This window comes from Haematobia irritans, chromosome 1 (assembly GCF_050003625.1).
Source record: "Haematobia irritans isolate KBUSLIRL chromosome 1, ASM5000362v1, whole genome shotgun sequence".
NCBI classification, from domain to species: domain Eukaryota; kingdom Metazoa; phylum Arthropoda; class Insecta; order Diptera; family Muscidae; genus Haematobia; species Haematobia irritans.
This window is the reverse complement of record NC_134397.1, coordinates 23,163,275-23,182,481: the sequence shown is the minus strand read 5'-3', so window position 1 is coordinate 23,182,481 and position 19,207 is coordinate 23,163,275. Positions and strand designations below refer to the sequence as shown.

At 37.4% G+C, this 19,207-nt stretch overlaps 1 protein-coding gene across 1 annotated transcript; it reads left to right on the top strand.

Moving 5' to 3' along the window:
* Window positions 1-697: 697 nt before the first annotated feature.
* LOC142222304 (uncharacterized) lies at window positions 698-16,547 on the top strand. Its single transcript, XM_075292357.1, has 4 exons — window positions 698-1,637; window positions 1,818-5,931; window positions 5,980-6,792; window positions 16,367-16,547. The coding sequence occupies exons 1-4, from the start codon at window positions 698-700 to the stop codon at window positions 16,545-16,547; spliced, it is 6,048 nt and encodes a 2,015-aa protein (XP_075148472.1).
* Window positions 16,548-19,207: the final 2,660 nt, after the last annotated feature.

Below are 19,207 nucleotides of genomic sequence, written 5' to 3'. Positions count from 1 at the left end.
AATTGATTTTATAGGATTTGGAATGTGGTATCCCTAATTGGGAATATAAATTAGATAACCCTCTAGCAATAAACCTCCTATTGGAAACAAGTCAAATTTGCTTCTGGCAACCTGTCGTTACCTGTCACGCAGTATACACAAACATTCTTGTTGATTCGGTTGCGAGAAGCAATTCCTTGTTTAGCTAAACGGCTAATTCTTTTGTTTTGAGGTTTAAGGTGCACTTTTTGCTTTACTTTATGAATGATAACATTGCCTTGTGATTCTAAGAATTTATTATGGTCGGTTCGAATACTGGAATATGTAATCTTGTTGCTTCTAAATTTTGAGTTGGAGGATATATTTTACAATTGCTGTGTTAAGTACTTTTTCTGTGATTTCGCACTGTTTGGTGGGGATTTGAATATATTAATGGTTACTGACAAAATAAAAAGCATTGGACTCAGTACAAGATTTGTACATTTTCAATATCTTCTGAAAGTGTGTTGAAATTATAAGAAGTATTGTTAGTACCCGTCCCCCTGCTGTTACATTTATATTGGTGGTGCGCAGTCCACGACGCGAGGATTGAATGAATGGTTTAAATTTGCTTACGTTCGATTTTTCTGTGACTTGTTTTGGTTTATCAAGTGTGTTTTACGGACTTTTTTGAGTTTTTGCTTTCTCGTTTCGGGATTCGATTTTACTTGGCAATAAAATGGCCCCTCGGAAATTTATCTTCTTTTCTGACCAACTGGTCACCTACTGTGCAAACTTTGCTGCCATCGATATCTCGGAGCATAAATTGTCAACTTTACAAGTCGATATGGAGGACTTGGAGCGTCGTTGGCGCACACTAACGCAGGTTTATGAAACTGCTATGACTGACGAGACAGTCGAATACTCTAAGGAGGAAAGAGAGTCAATTCATGCGAAATTCTCGGAATCATGCAAGTCTTATAAACAGTGCAAATCATCTATGCTAGAACTGATAGAGATTGAAAAAAGGAATATGGAGAGATCGGAACAACAATCAGCGCATCCAACATCTGGCGTCAGAGAACTTGAACAGTCGGGATTTTCTCTTAAAGTTCCACCGTGTGATACGGAGCTTTTTAATGGCGGTTATGATAAATGGCCTAGTTTTAGGGACATGTTCACCGCAATATACATAAACCATCCCAAACTGTCCCCAGCGCAGAAACTGTTCCATTTACGAGCGAAAACTCGCGGTGAGGCGAACCAGATCGTAAAGCAGTTCGCACTTACTGATAGCAACTTTTGTATAGCGTGGGACGCGTTAAGGCAACGTTATGAAAATAAACGAATTCTAATAAATCATCAACTGCGGAGAATATTCGAGCTGGAGACGGTTAACTCTGAAAGGGAAAAAGGTTTAAGGAACTTGCAATACACCATAAACAATTGTCTTTCTGTTTTAAAAACATATAATATTTCTGTTGTATCTTGGGATCCGCTTCTGGTCTATTGGGTATCTTCAAAGTTACCCGATGAGACATTGACTGCATGGGAGAATTCGATCACGGACCACAAAGAAATGCCAGCTTGGTCTCAGTTGGATGATTTCATTTCTAAAAGGCTGAACATGATCGAATCTATTTCTGATATGCGAAAACCTTCCAATCCCCCTCAATCTGGTAACAAATCCCAAAATTTTTATACAAAATCTGATGGAAATTTTCGCCCCTGCAAAGTTTGTAAACTGAATCACGCGTTACGATCCTGTGCAAAGTTTAAATCGTGGTCATTTGGTAAAAAGAAAAAATTTGTGTCGTCGAATAAAATTTGTGAAAATTGTCTCTCGTATGGTCACTCAGTACCAAACTGCCAGAGCGAGAAGTTATGTCAACACTGCCAGGAAAAACATCACACTGTAATGCATCCTAATTCTGGTGGAACAGAAAACGAGAGTCAAATACCCATGAACCAATCAAATCCTACTAGTCAGAGGCCTCTTCAGCAGCAGGCAAGATCATTTCATATAAATGCGCAATCAGATGAACAACCATCGACTTCAGATGCCGCTTATGCCGCCGAATACAATGTGCAATCACACTTTGCTAGTTCAGGAGAAAGGACAATATTGCCTACCGCTGTGGTGGAGTTGGAACACATGGGAACTGCATTTCCCATTCGCGTATTCATAGATCAGGGCTCTCAGGAATCTTTTATATCTAGTAGGATTGTTAATGAGTTGACCATACCAACGAGGAAATCATTCACAAGGATTTCAGGGCTGGGAGGAACCATATTGGAAAACTCATCTAGGATGTGTCTTGTTACTTTAAGGTCTCGCAATTCTAACTTCAAATTACAAATGTCGGCTATCGTCATTTCTAATTTGAAACATTTGATGCCAGGGGTTCTTACGCGGATTTCGGATTGGTCAGATTTAGATCGTCTGGATTTGGCTGACCCTAAATTTTTCAGACCTGGACAAATTGACATGCTTTTGGGAAGTGATGTTTTACCCTCGATTATCAGAAACGGTGTTGAAAGGAATTTGTCTGGTAGTTTTTTGGCACAGGAAACGGAATTCGGGTGGGTGATTAGTGGACCACCAAGACCTAGATCAGTGACGACATTTGCTTCCTGGGTAATATCAGCTGATTCGTTAAATGATGATCTAAGGAAATTCTGGGAATTAGAGGAAGTTCCAACTGAAAAATCTACCTCTGATAGCGACGCTTGGTGCGAACAGTTTTATCGTGATACTACTTTTCGTATGGAAAATGGTAGATACGTGGTTCGGCTGCCGTTTCGTAATGATCTTCCGTCTGATGCGTCACTTGGATCTTCGAGACGTGCCGCTTTGGGGCAATTTATGAGGATGGAGAAAACACTGGAAAAATCGCCGGAATTGGCTGCAGAGTACACAAAAGTTCTCTCGGAATACTTGAAGCTGAACCATATGGAATCTTCTTCGCCGATGGAGATTTATTCTAATAATTGTTATAGTTCATATTACTTGCCACATCATGCAGTTCTAAGACTGGAAAGCGCGTCCACCAAACTCAGAGTAGTGTTTAATGCTTCAAAGAAAACGTCAACTGGTATTTCTTTGAATGATATTCTACATACCGGCCCAGCTCTTCAAAACGACTTGATGAATGTAATTCTTCGCTGGCGATTTTACAAATATGTTTTCAATGGAGATATTGAGAAAATGTATCGCCAAATTCATGTGCATGTTGATGATAGACCCTATCAAAAGATATTGTTTCGTAATTCTTCTAAAGGAGGAATTCAAGATTACTGTTTGAAGACTGTGACATTTGGGGTAAATTGTGCACCCTACTTGGCAATTAGAACATTACTGCAACTTGCTGTGGATGGAAAATGTTCCCACCCAACTGCTGCAGCAATTCTAGAAAAACAAGTTTATGTTGATGATATTCTTTCTGGGGGTCACACTGTAAAAGAAGCTCAGTCATATATCCTAGAACTTATTGATTTGTTAAAAACAGCTGGATTTCCCTTGAAAAAATTAACAGCTAACCATCCACAAATTCTGGAACATTTGCCCCCGGAGGATCTCCTGAGGGAAGATTTTTTAAAATTTGAGGAAACTAGCGACACGAAGACGCTAGGCATTCGTTGGAATGCTATGACCGACCAATTTTTCTACAAAATTGCAAACTTTTCTGTTCCTAATGCTCCCATCACTAAGCGTAAAATTCTGTCTTTTGTGGCAAAACTTTTTGATCCAGCAGGTTGGCTAGCTCCAATCATAGTTCTAGCAAAAATTCTAATGCAACAACTCTGGATCGACGGTACTGAATGGGACGAAGAGGTTAAACCGCAATCCCTAGACAAGTGGAATATTTTTGTATCGAACTTTTCTGAAATTGAAACCCTTAGAGTACCTCGTTGGATTCGATACTCACCAGAGACCAAATTGCAGATCCATGGATTTTGTGACGCTTCTGAAAAAGCGTACTGTGCATGTGTATACGTTCTAACTACTTCTCTTGATAATACAAGATCGTCTTTTCTACTAGCCTCGAAAAGCAAGGTAGCCCCTCTGAAAACTGTAAGCCTACCTAGACTGGAGCTATGTGGAGCTACACTATTATCAAAACTTTTGAAGACTGTTTGCCAAAATTTAGATTTGCCTGTGTCTGATATATATTTATGGTCTGATTCTACCATTACATTGGCCTGGCTAGAAAAACCTCCATATCACTGGAAAACTTTCGTCGCAAATAAAGTGTCAGAAATATTGGATAATACTGGGGGAAACGCGACTTGGCGACATGTTCCCACTTCTGAAAATCCAGCTGATATAGGAACTCGCGGTTGTACGGCCGCAGAACTGAACACTAATCATTTATGGTGGCATGGACCACAATGGCTACTGAAGTCCCCGGACCAATGGCCCGAACAAAGTTCATATAAAGAACCCACTCTGGAAAGGAAAGTCGTAGTTTTTCAAACTCAAGTACAACATGAAGAAATACTAGATAGATTTTCATCTTTCGATAGAGCGCTGCGAGTTTTGTGTTATATGTTTAGATTTGTTAGAAAGTGTCGACAGAAGTCTACGGCTGAAATGAAAAATCCATTTATAACTGCTGAGGAAATTCTCTCTGTAAAGTTTAAGCTGATACATCTGGCCCAAGTTTCTCACTTCCCTCAGGAATATAACGCTCTGATCTCTGGTCAACCAATACATTCGAAAAGTCGACTTCTTCCATTGAATCCTGTTCTTGATGAAAATAAGCTTCTTCGGGTAAACGGCCGATTGGCCAATTCTGACCTGAGTTACAACGAGAAATTTCCAATTATTCTGCCGGAAAAGTCCAGATACTGCAAGCTGTTTATTGAATTCACACATAGAATTTTATTACATGCTGAACATCAGATCATGCTGCGCGCAATCAGGCAGGAGTTTTATATTGTTCGTTTGAGGAGCGCTATTCGTCATTGTGTTCGTAATTGTAGAACATGTGTCATTTACAAGCATCGCTCTCGAAATCAAATCATGGCTGCGCTACCCCCTGAAAGAAGCACATTTTCATTGCCCTTTACTAACACTGGTGTAGACTTTGCCGGGCCATTTGAGATAAAAACTTCAAGGCTTCGCAACGCAAGGCTGCAGAAAGGATATGCCGCAATCTTTGTTTGTCTGTCTACCAGAGCGGTTCATTTAGAAGTTTGTTCAGATCTGTCATCTGAGGCATTCCTTGCTACTTTTAGTCGATTTGTAGGACGACGGGGTTTTCCAAAAGCAGTTTTTTCAGATAATGGAACTAATTTTGTAGGAGCTAGTAGAACTTTGCGTCAGGAATATAGAAATTTTCTGAAAGCGGCTGAGAAATCGGTAGCAGAGAAATATGCCATTCATGAACTTTCGTGGCACTTCATTCCTCCTCACGCCCCGCACATGGGTGGATTGTGGGAAGCGGCTGTTAAGAGTATGAAGAGTCACTTGAAAAAGATCGCATCTGGAATGAAATTCACATACGAAGAATTCTCTACCCTCTTAGTACGAATAGAGAGTGTACTGAACTCTCGTCCTCTGTCTCCCATTAGTGAGGATCCAACCGATCTGATCCCTTTGACTCCAGGCCACTTACTTAGAGGAGCGCCATTGCTCGCTATTCCTGAGGAATATTCTAGCGATCTGTCGCTATTAAATCGCTGGAAGAGATTAAAGAATCTCCAAATACTGTTTTCAAAACGCTGGAAAACTGAATATGTGACGGAATTGCAACGAAGGTACAAATGGAAAAGTTCACAACGGAATTTAAAGGAAAATGACTTTGTGATTATAAAAGAGGACAACTTACCACCCACCGAGTGGTGTCTAGGTAGAGTCATTAGGGTTTTTACTGGGAAAGATTCTAATGTCCGAGTTGCGGAAATCCGCACTCAAACCGGTAATATAATTCGCCCACTTGTCAAATTATGCATCCTTCCTACTGCTTAGTATATAGCGTAACCCGTTCACACACTCAATAAATCTTACGTTTTCAGCCAAACATCCAGTTCGCCCAAATGCCGTGTCTGTCAGGAAAGACACTTTTTGAAATACTGTTCCAAGTTCCTAGGCATGCCCGTATCAGAGAGACGAGTGATAATAAGGGAGAAGGGTTTTTGCTACAATTGCTTGTGCACGGGGCACACGCGTGAATGGTGTCCTTCTAGGAGCAGGTGTCTTGTATGCCAAAACAATCATAACACCTTGGTTCATGTCGACAGTAAACCTTCATCACGTCAGAAACACAGCAGTGGACTTCGTAAGCGGACCTCAGCTGATAATCGCCACAAAGATGGGCCTGTGAAACGGAGAGAGAGACCGTCCAGCCGATCTCGCTCTCACTTCAATGAGAGGTTGAGTCACCGCTCCCGAACTCACGTTTTCTTGCCAACTGCGTTAGCACGAGTGGTCACGTCTAATGGCCCTGCAAAGGCAAGAATGCTGCTTAGCTCTGGTCAAGCGGAAACTATCATTCTACAATCATTGGTTGACCGATTGCATCTTCGCACCACCAAGCGTGATAACCTCAACTACTGCATCGTCAACTTGGAATCCTACCACGATCCATTAGTGAAAATTCAAATTACGGGCGTAGTACAGCGTAGCTTCCATACCACATTGCCTATCACGACCAAGGAACCGAAATTGAAAAGCATTTACGATCATATCACCGATTTAGCAGACCCTAACTTTCTCCAGCCTACAAACATTGAGATCCTGGTTGCCAATGATCAGTTACCAAAAATTTTGCGTGCAGGATTGATCCAGACCTCGTCCAATATGCCAATTGCCCAAAGTACGGTTTTCGGGTGGGCTATCTCAGGAGCATGTCAGTACTAAAATTGCATTCCTGCAAGGCGGTCGGCATGTTGAAGCCACTTCAACAACAGATTGATTTTGTTTTATTGTTTACTATTATTAAAAATGAATTTTTCCCTTGAATTGATTACTTGAATTATTATTGAATTAAAGTCTATTTTAGATATAAGATAAATAGTAGTAGTAAAAAGCGGCAACCCTAGATTTACGAAGAGAAAGCTTTCACTCAAATTACATCCTAGAGATATTTGTGTCCCTTTCTATTTATTAAATGAATTGCTGAATTTATAATTGAATTTATTAATATGTCTGACTGTTGTCCGCTGTATATTGTAAAATTACTTGTGCTGCGACATCGAGCTTGGTAAGCTGCAACCCTCCCAATAAACTCGTCTCACAAACTGTTTAAATCTTGCGTTTTTGTTCTTGTTTTTCTCTTTACTGACTTACATTTCCTGGAGCCTTTTAACTGAAATACAACTACAGTCCATTGCAGAAAAGCCTGCTAGGAAATTGTACACAGATTGTTCCAAAAATATTAGCAGACTGCTTAAGTTAACGTTTTCCAGATCCGCCAGTAATCTGAAGCTATATGCTCCTAAAAGTTGCTTGCGCTTTACACAAAATGCAGGACACTCACACAAGAGGTGTTTAATTGATTCTTTTTCCTCCGCATCATGACAGCTCATACAATAGTCATTATACTTCGCGCCAATAGTTTTTGCAAAATCTCCTATCAGGCAGCGACCCGTTATAGCAGATATCAGGAGTGATACCTGACGTCTCGAGAACATTAGCATATCTAGTGTGCGGTTTAAGTTGAAATGGGGCCATATTTGCTTGGTGTCGTTACAACCCTTGCAATTCTCCCATCGAACATTTGCCATCGTAACAGCCTTCTCACGCAGCATGAGCTTGCTGGTAGCTAGGGGCATACCAACAAATTCTAGTTCCCCTGGTATGTTCCTATGGCCAGGCACCCATATTAGGTGAATATTGTACTGCTCAGCCATCTCATTGAGAGATTTGCGGCAATCGATGGCCGTTTTCGAGTTGAGGAACACAGAGTCCTAGGATTTTATTGCAGGTTGACTATCTGAGTATATATTAATGCCCACATTTTTTGGAACATTACTTCTCAGCCAATTCGCCACCTCTCTTATTGCTAATATTTCAGCCTGAAAAACACTACAGTGATTAGGTAATCTTTTCTCTATTTGAAGTTCCAGATCACTAGAATACACTCTGAAACCCACCCGTCCATCCAATTTGGAGCCATCAGTGTAGAAATCTATATATTCTTTAGTCCCCGGGGTCTGTGTGCACCACGCCTCACTGTTGGGGATTAGAGTCTCAAACTTTTTGTCGAAAAGTGGACTCGCCAAAGTGTAATCCACTACGTTAGGCACATCTGACATTATTTTGAGGACAGAACTGTGACCGTAACCATTTTCCGACCACAGCGATAGTTCGCGCAACCGCACAGCCGTTGTTGCAGCTGACTGTTTGGCCAAAATGTCTAAAGGCAATAGATGCATCATGACATTAAGGGAATTTGTTCCTGTCTTGCTGAATGCGCCTGAAATACACAAACACGCCATACGCTGAACTTTATCTAAACCAGTCGGTTTCTGAAGTGCCGGCCACCAGACTACAACACCATATAGCATTATAGGTCTTACCACTGCCGTGTATAGCCAATGCACAATTTTTGGTTTTAGTCCCCATTTTTTTCCTATTGCCTTTTTGCACGAGTACAAAGCTACAGTTGCCTTCCTCGCCCTTTCTTCAATATTAAGCTTAAAGTTCAGCTTCCTGTCCAAAATAACGCCAAGGTATTTTGCACAATCACCAAAGGGAATTTCAATACCCCCTAAGGAAATAGGCCTAACCGTGGGAGTTTTGCGATCTTTGCAGTACATGACTAATTCTGTCTTTGCAGGATTTATCCCAAGACCATTGTCTTTCGCCCATTGTTCAGTCATCCGGAGGGCCCTCTGAATAATATCTCTGATTGTGGATGGGAATTTTCCCCTGACTGCCAGAGCTACATCATCTGCGTATGCCACCACTTTTTCTAGAGTAACAAGAAGGCTATTTATAGCAACATTCCAAAGAAGAGGTGATAGAACTCCTCCTTGGGGAGTGCCTCTGTTCACATACTTTTGTATGTTTGCTTGTCCTAGTGTGGCTGAAATACGTCTCTTCATTAGCAGTTCGTCTAACAGCCTGAGTATACATGGATCAACATTCAGAGTTGTCAGTCCATTTAATATCGAGCTCGGATGGACATTATTGAACGCCCCTTCGATGTCTAGAAACGCCACTATTGTGTATTCTTTGACAGATAGTGAGCTTTCAATAAAGCTGACTAGTTCATGTAGTGCGGTCTCAGTAGACCTGCCCTTCGAGTATGCATGCTGTCGTTTCGAGAACAAACTTGAATCGATGCTAGTTCTAAGATAAATGTCTATCATCCTCTCCAGAGTCTTAAGTAGGAATGAGGATAAGCTTGATTGGTCGGAAATCCTTCGCCCTCGAGTGAGAGGCTTTTCCCGCTTTAGGTATAAAAACGACCTTTGTTTCCCTCCACTTTCCTGGGATATATGATAAGTTGATACATCCTTTATATATCACCGACAACCAGGGGATAATTTTGTCAGTTACAGCTTGTAACTCCGCCGGAGTAATTCCATCAGGTCCAGGGGATTTGAATGGTCCAAAGCTATTTAGCGCCCATCTTATTCTAGTTTCCGATACAATTTCCTCGACAGGAAACAACCGCTGAGCAACTGTGGCACCGCCAGTACATGGTTCAACCGTCTGATTTCCAGGAAATGGTGTGTCCAATAGTACCTCCAGCGTCTCCTCACTGGACGTTGTCCAATTGCCCTCCGATGTTTTAATGAAACCTGGAGCGGAGTTGGTGGATGCTAGAACCTTCCGTAGTCTGGAAGCCTCGGACGTATTCTCAATACTGCTGCAGTAAGCATTCCAAGAGTTATGCTGAGCCTTTCTCAGTTCTCGCTTGTATCCTCTCAGATTCTTCTTGTAAGCGTCCCAGTCCTCAGGGGCTCTGGTGGACTTTGCCTTGTTAAAGAGCTTCCTGCAGGATTTCCTCATATTACTTAATTCCGTAGACCACCATGGTGGTCGATGTTTCCCCCTTGGCTTTCCTCTAGGGCATGCAGCTTTCAGTGAGATGTTGAAGGCCTTAGTAATCCGCTCCACTGCGTGTTCGATATCTTGCACATTTCTCATAATTGTCTCTGTTATTTCCGGTATCATCATATTGAACGATTCCCTATACCTATTCCAGTCAGCTTTCCTAACATTTGGCGGAAATATGATCTTGGTGATATGAACATCAAATTTGAAACTGATGTAGCGATGATCTGAGAAGCTGTGTTCACTTAAAACCTGCCACTCAGATATCATTTCATTCAATTCTTGCGAGGCCAAGGTGATGTCCAAAACCTCTTGCCTGTTTTTAGTGACAAAAGTTGTCCTTAATATTTTGTAAATTGCGCATCTTCAAATTTAGGTTGCGTAATCTTTATAATCACGTAACAATTTTTTTAGCGTGCGAAAATTCTCATGCATCAGTCCTTCTAATTCTATTTACAAAGCATATCCAATTTCTTAACTCTCCACTTTGCAATTATTCCTGTGAGAATATTTTCCCTCTTCCAAACTAAATCAATTTCCTACATTATTAAGTACCACACACCTACAATAGCAAACAATTCTATACCAAGATCGTTACACTATTTGATTTTCATATAGAAATAAAAATCGTTTGCAAAAAAAAAAAAACAATGTTTCATGTGACCACCATATTAGTCATGTCTGATTAATTTTGAATACATAATTGTTGTAGTTGTTATAAATGTTCACATTATTGTTATTGTTGTTTAGTATAGTATTGTCATTATATTGTTAATGCATCAAAATGTATCAAAAGAATTTAATGGCAATTATTTTTTCTGTGGCTAAGGAGTTCACTAACATTGTCATTAGCATTGTTAGTAAAATGAATTGTTTCGAGGGTTAGTATGAACAATTTGGAAAAAAATAACTTTGAGCTAAAACTTATAAATTTTCATTAAGGATTTTGATATTGATTCCCAGCTAAAGATGTGTCTTCTTTAAAATAGGTTTGTACAAGTAGGTGCACACAAAAAAATTTCACGAAAATATTTCCAATTAAAATTTTAATTGAGTTTTAAAAAATATTCAATTAAAAATTTAATTGATTCAACATTTTTTTTAATTAAAACAAAAATCAATCACAAAAATAATAGTATCAATTAATTTTTTAATTGGATCAATTAACTTTTTAATTGACCTTCAATTAATTTTTTAGTTGATACTATCATTTCTGTGATTGAAGACATTTCAATTAAAAATTAATTGGATCAATTAATTTCGTGATTGAATCAGAAAAAAAATTTTTTGTGTGTGCTATTGATGCAGGTCGAACGAATTTGGTTTCCAGTATTACGGAGGAGAGATAAACCACCACTGATAACTTTTGGGTGTGCGGGATTGACCCTATGACACTTTCTCTGCAACATGGGTACTCTAACCATTGCTTCACGGTGATTTCCAAAACAATGTCTTTGCCAACATATAAACGCCTTTTCGTTCCTAGACTATTGAATTCAGACTTCCCTCTTTGAAAAATATGGCGTCTTAAATCATGACATGCAATTTTTGGTTTTCTTGATTCTCTCCCTTGATTTTATGTAAAACCAGATTGGACATGTGTCAGGAAATCTATGACAACTTGATGGGAATTTTCTCGGAGTGGCGCGAATAGGTGGAGAAGATCGCTGATGACGGAGACGGTAACAACGACAATGGCAACTTACGTCTTAGTGGTATGTGGTATAATATGGAGGGGCGAAAACGCAAATTAATTGTATGTGAAACTGTTGCTAGTGGCGGGCTTATTGTCGGCTGGTAAACTGTTCACCGGTTTACAGATGTCTGTGTCATCATCATTACCATGGTATTGTGATGATGTGAATGAATCATGGATTCTTTAGTGTGCTTGTTTTTTGCATACAAAAATTACAACATAATATTTGATATGTTAATATAATATTTTCTATTAAATAATATTAAAATATAATATAACAATAGCTGTATTGAGTAAGAGCTAAGTTATTTTGTATTCCGGATTTTTTTTTCCTTTTCGGACTTTAATTAATTCTAGTAAATATCATTTAAGCCGATAGCCTAAGTTGCTAATTGCTTTTTTGTTATAACAGGTTGGCTGATAAGTCCCCGGTCTAACAAAGAAATACACATTTTTTTTTGTCAAAATTCGTTTTTATTATTCAACATAGTTCCCTTCAAGAGCGATACAACGATTATAACGACCTTCCAATTTTTTGATACCATTTGGGTAGTACTCCTTCGGTTTTGCCTCAAAATAGGTCTCAGTTTCGGCGATTACCTCTTCATTGTAGCCAAATTTTTTCCCTGCGAGCATCCTTTTGACAACAAGGGGGCCAGATCCGGAGAATACGGTGGGTGGGGAAGCAATTCGAAGCCCAATTTAAGAATTTTTGCCATCGTTCTCAATGACTTGTGGCACGGTGCGTTGTCTTGGTGGAACAAAACTTTTGTCTTCTTCTTTATATGGGGCCGTTTTGCTGCGATTTCGACCTTCAAACGCTCCAATAACTCCATATAATAGTCACTGTTGATGGTTTTTCCCTTCTCAAGATAATTGATGCGCATCCCAAAAAAACAGAGGCCATTACTTTGCCAGCAGACTTTTGAGTCTTTCCACGCTTCGGAGACTGTTCACCGGTCGCTGTCCACTCAGCCGACTGTCGATTGGATTCAGGAGTGTAGTGATGAAGCCATGTTTCATCCATTGTCACATATCGACGGAAAAACTCGGGTGTAATACGAGTTGACAGCTGCAAACACCGCTCAGAATCATCAACACGTTGTTGGTTTTGGTCAAATGTGAGCTCGCGCGGCACCCATTTTGCACAGACCTTCCGCATATCCAAATATTAATGAATGATATGACCAACACGTTCCTTTGATATCTTTAAGGCCTCTGCTATCTCAATCAACTTCATTTTACGGTCATTCAAAATCATTTTGTGGATTTTTTGATGTTTTCGTCGGTAACCACCTCTTTCGGGCGTCCACTGCGTTCACCGTCCTCCGTGCTCATTTCACCACGCTTGAATTTTGCATACACGCAAAAAAATACTTCTTTCCTCCCAAACGAAATTTTAGACAAACAAAGTTCGTTTTTCATTTGCTTTTCGTTGAAAGGAAGTGTATTTGGAAGAAAAGTATATTTTTTTTGTGATAAACGTTTATTCTTTTCCAGGATGTAAAAACAATTTCATAAAGGCTAACTCAAAAAAATATTTTTCTGGCTAATTGCATTTTCCCTCACATCTTTCCCACTTCCACGAAGTTTTTTAGTTCTTAGCACCTTTTTCTGTAACACAAACAATGTAGAAGAAATTATACGATTTTATAAATTTTTAATTTTTTTTTACCTTTCGCCTGGACGGAGAATCGAACCGCGGACCATGCAATTTGTAAGCCAACACACTATCCACTGAGCCATGTAGCCGTTATTGCCATCAATAGACAATTACCCATATAACTAAGTTATATTTATATAGCATAGCTTGCGGCGCCCACGAGCCGATTAAACAAAGTTTATTTAACAGAAAAATACATTTAGTTGGGCACCGTGGAGCAGTGGTTGCTACGTCTGACTTGCATGCCAAGGGTCGTGGGTTCGATCCCTGCTTCGACCAAAGTTTTTTTTTTCTTTTTTTTTACATATATTCCAGATATGATCGGAAGATTCCGAAAAAATTTTCAACATTACATTCTACGATATTAAATTTTTACTATGAACTGTAAAATGTGTCTTATTAAAGACCTAAATTTAGAAAAGAACAGTGTTTGATATAAACGAAATGGACTGTGTTGTTGGTTCAAAAATAACTTTTTTTACTGAAAAAATAAATATTTTATAACAAACGAATTTTTTTGGTGATAAAAGAGTATACTTTTCGAAGCAATTCAAAAAACTCTAACAAAAGAAAAACGTTTTCGGTACACGTTTTCCAAACGTTTTTTTTTCTTTGCGTGTACCAATCAATTATTGTTGATTTTCCTGGGGCAGAGTACGGAAACTCATTATCAAGCCAAGTTTTTGCTTCCACCGTATTTTTCCCCTTCAGAAAACAGTATTTTATCAAAACACGAAATTCCTTTTTTCCCATTTTTTTTCACAATAACAAAAGTTGGTTCACAAAAGACGCTCTATCTCACAAACTAATTGACTTACAGACGTAAATTTTGACACGAATCATTTGAAGGTTGGTACTATATAAAACTAATATGCATTTAATACTAGCGACGCCATCTATGTGTCAGACCGGGGACTTATCAGCCAACTTGTTATATTTATTATAATTTGTAATTATAATAAAGATTTTAATAAATAAATAAATAAATAAATAAATAAATAAATAAATATAATATAAGTATAAGTTGTGTTATTAGGATTATAATTTATATGCATTCTATCAAATACAAATTTTAGAGAAAATTTTCAAGACTGAAGTATTCAGCTAGCATTACTGAGATAGTTAACTATGATGAATATTTGAATTTGAATTACATAGTCTAGATCCCAGCAAAAAAACTAATTTAGATCCGCAATTTGTGATCCGGAAGTAGTGTAAACTTAGATCATCTCCAATGAATTTTACATGGGCTTTTCATAGGACGAAATTACTCCATTTTTGGATTTTTTGCATTGATTTAGAAGTTGTGCCTTGGAAGTTCATTTGGATGAAGAAATTAAAAAAAAAAACTATAAAATAATTTTTTCCCCCAATTACACTTTTTATTTTTATCAGTATTTTTTGTTACACTTTTATTTTCTTGTTATCTAATTTTTACAAAAATTAATCAACCCCCGCTTCCACCGGGGGTTGAACATGGGGTATGTTGGCACCATAACAGATCGTCTTCACACACTCAGTCACAAACGCCATTGAACACGATGTATCAAAACGTCTATTCAAATGTTTGTGTTACGAGCCTAATATGACAGACACTACGAATTGATATTCTAACTACTTCCTGAGATGTTCTTTATTATTATGAATGAAAATATGAAGAACGCTGGTTCAAATCTCACCAGCGGTAATTTTTATTATTAATAATTTTTCTTAAAAATTGTTTATGTTATGTTTTTATTTTGTGTTTGTTTTTTTTTTGGCATATATTTGCGTATATATTTTTCCATTAAAAAATTAAAAATTATCATAATTTGCAAAACCTTCTCAAAATAACTTGCATGGAAGTGAAAAATTCAAACGGGGATCCCGAGATGCGGGACAACTTCCAATTTTTTTGCTGTTTATGCAGTTCTTTTCGCCAAGAATGTTGAGGTTCATTATAATTTCTCCTTCCAAATAATGAAATCTGTTTATTGTGAATGAAGAGCAGTCACAGAAGAAATGATCTATTGCCACCTTTTTTGACATCAATATGTGCTCAAATGAATATGCTTCGTGGTGTTCTTGTGGGTCAAACTGTCGATATGCGTCCATTACGGTTACTCGTAAACTCATCGTATCTTCAATTCTTGAACCAATGGCTGTGTCAATTAGCCCTAACTGCACCCAGAGAAGGAATATGATCACCTCAAACATATTTCAAGAGCAAAATGTTATTTTTGGATGGCGACCAAGTAACATGTTCGCTGCAACCATATTATTTTCTCGGAAATTATGTATCTGTTTTCGGCAAGCATATTATGTTTGCAGAGAAAACAACATTTTTGCGACAAACATGTTACATGGTCACCATCCAAAAATAACATTTTGCTCCTGAAACATGTTTGAGGTGATCATATTCCTTCTCTAGATGTGTCTATCCGACATCCTAAACTCTGTTAATCCTTGCGTTTCCGCCGTATACTACTTTGGAATGTGTAATGTCACCCAATGTATGAGAACAACATCCTCAAGTTTTTCGTCTTGCCTTGGTTCAATCTTCCTAAGACTCAGTCTAGAGGCTGATAAAGTCGAAGGTCTTAAATTTTGCACTTTGTCAGGAGTCATGAAATGTGAAATCTTTTTCTGGCATACAAATTTCAGTCCTCCCTAGGTTTCAAATTGAAATCTCGGATGTAGCCTAGTCCAACCTAACCTAACCTAAGGTGTAATGCGAATTCAGTGATTTAAGATTGTAATGCGAATTCAGTGATTAAGATTTGAGCCTAATGAAAACAAAACAATTTAAATTTCCCACTAAAAATATGAAAAAAGCGAGTTATACAAAATTGACTCAAATGAACTTCCTGTGCAGGTAAAATAAAGAATATGTTTGGGAGGACATGTTTGGAAGTGTTGTGTTGCCCTTAAGAAGAACTTCCAATTTTTTTGCTGCGGTATAACAGCCAGTTTGAATGCCTTGTCAGTCTGACTCCTCTACTATAATATTATTGACAGTAGTATATCTCGGTCTACGATCTACTTTTACCTTTTCTAGACGTTTTGTTTGCGTTTTGCTTGATCAGCAATCTACAGGAGTTATCTTCGGACGACCTTGTAATTCTGTTACATTCCATAAGCCGAACGAGATAACTAAAAATTCCAGTAGCCTTCCTGCCTCGAAGCGAGCTTGTAGAATATTGGACAACTCTACCACAACTTCGTTTCATTCGAAATAGTTTTTTCTTCTCTATATCATTTGCGACATTGGCAGTTGTTTGCCTTTCAAAAATCCACTCCAAGAGCTAGAATAGGAGGTTCTTCGGCAATCATCGTTCTTTGCAGATCTTGCACAACTAACACCTTTTCCGCTTCCTGTCAAACCAAGTGAGGGGTTTTACCTTCCACGGCGAAGATAATAAAATTTTGTTCAACAACTTCTTCGACACCAGACCTTCGTCACAGGCTTATGTGTGGCGAAACGGCATCAAGAAAAAGGTAGAGAAGTGCGAAATGATCGTAAAAGGTGACACATGATAAATCATTGATAAATTTATTTTCTTCATTTTTGTATCTCTACTTACCCAACAACGTCGAAATCTATTACAACGTCATAACATTTGTATTTCATTTTCCGTAATGGTATATGTTAGGACGATTTGCTTTACTAAAGTGGACTTCCTTTCAGTTAAAATAGCTCTTTTACCTCTACATCATTTTTTACATCTGTAGTTCTTTGCTTGCCAAAACAACACTCCAAGATCTGGAATTGGAGGTTCTTCAGCAATCACTTACTTTCCAGATTTTGAACAACTAACACCTTTTCCGCTCCCTGTCAAACCCAATGAGAGGTTTTGCCTTCGAAGGCGAAAAGGATCTTAAAAATTTGGCTCATTAAAGTCTTCGACACCAGACTTTCGCAACAGGCTTATTTGTGCGAAAGGGCTATCCTACAACGAGGTGCTTCTTTGTAGCATTATGAAGTGAACCATGAGAAATAAACAACAAACGTATGAGGTACGTGGTAGTAGTCATGGAATCGTCCGGTGATAGTAAGTCATTATTCTCAAGCATACGGTATTGCACAAATATTCTTAGTAAGCAGTTTTTCACCTCAATTACTTACCCAGTTTTTACCATATAGTTCCTGTTTCAGCATAAAACCATGGTTAGTTGACGTAATTTCCTCGTACTACTTTGTTGAGAATCTTGCATGATTGCTACATGGAAATTACTGCCTACTTTTGTTTACCAAACAATCAGATTGTATATGTTCTTCTTTGGAAATTGATTTGGAATCCCACGACCATACGATCTCTAATAGGATTAATTCTTGGGATTAACAGATAATCTCGTTCCTTTGCTATTTTGTATTATTTCCGATTCTCTTTCCACCGACTAAATTTTGGTTTCGGTTTAGTTTCGTCTTCAGTTCCTCGATTAAATCGTAAAGTTCCTATAAATTAAATTATGTTCAAATTGGTATTTCCGAATAAATCATTTTGTACATAGATTCCCTATTAACCTGTTTTGTTCTTCTCGATATAGTAATGTCATTGAATGAATTTCTTGATCGAACATCGATGAAAATATACAGTACAGGTTAAACAATATGGGCAAATGATCATTGGCAATGGAAGAGTAATGATATATTGACATCTTTCCATGAACATGCCTAACCGATCATCATCATTCCCATTGAGAAGAGACACGTTTATGTGAAGTGCAAAAACTGTTACCAGGTTCAATGTATGCTGCTCTTAAATCATTGATGCAATCCCTAGTAATGATGCGACAACCGGAAGTCAATTTACAATTATTGTCATTTTTTTCTATTGTTATTGTTTTTGTTTTTCATAGAATTTTTCCTCACATGCATTCAATAAAATTCCCTGTTCATCTTTTTTAATGTGATAAATACTATGAAACGATGTAATAGTCTATAAAGAACAAATATGAGAATGTATACTTATCTCTGGAGATTTGAAAAACTGGTTTCGTATTTTATTATGTTGAACTCAGTTATTAATTATTGGCTATTAATTAATTATTAATAAATTATAAATCATAATGTTTAATTTTCATTTTCAATGATATTGATTTAGAAAGCCTGGGAATTGATATTCTCTATCTATCCTTAATATGGAAGAATGAAGAATCGTAGTCATAATATTTATAGCGATGTGTAAAATCGTGAATGGCTTTTATGTACGAAAGTGAATCGATGATAATGGAGTCATGGAGAATTGTTTAACTCGGTAACAATCAAATTACACCGTGGCCGCCTTTCGTATACGGCGGCCAATTATACCAGATATAATATACCAGAATTTCAAGAAAATTTTAGCAAAAGTCTACAAATGTTAAAATTTTATTTTTTTCGGTTTTTTTTTATTTCCATAAAAATTTTTATTTCTATAGAAAATTTTGTCAAAATTTTATTTTTATAGAAAATTTTGTCAAAATTTTATTTTTATAGAAAATTTTGTCAAAATTTTATTTCTATTTGTCAACATTTTATATCTATAGAAAATTTTGTCAAAATTTTATATCTATAGAAAATTTTGTCAAAATTTTATTTCTATCGAAAATTTTATCAAAATGTTATTTCTATAGAGAATTTTGTTAACATTCTATTTATATAGAAAATTTTATCAAAATTTTATTCCTATAGAAAATTTTGTTAAAATTTTATTTCTATAGAAAATTTTGTCAAAATTTTATTTCTATGGAAAATTTTGTCAAAATTCTATATCTATAGAAAATTTTGTCAAAATTTTATTTCTATAGAAAATTGTGTAAAAATTTTATTTCTATAAAAAATTTTGTCAAAATTTGATTTCTATAAAAAAATTTTTATTAAAATTTTATTTCCATAGAGAATTTTGTTAAAATTTTA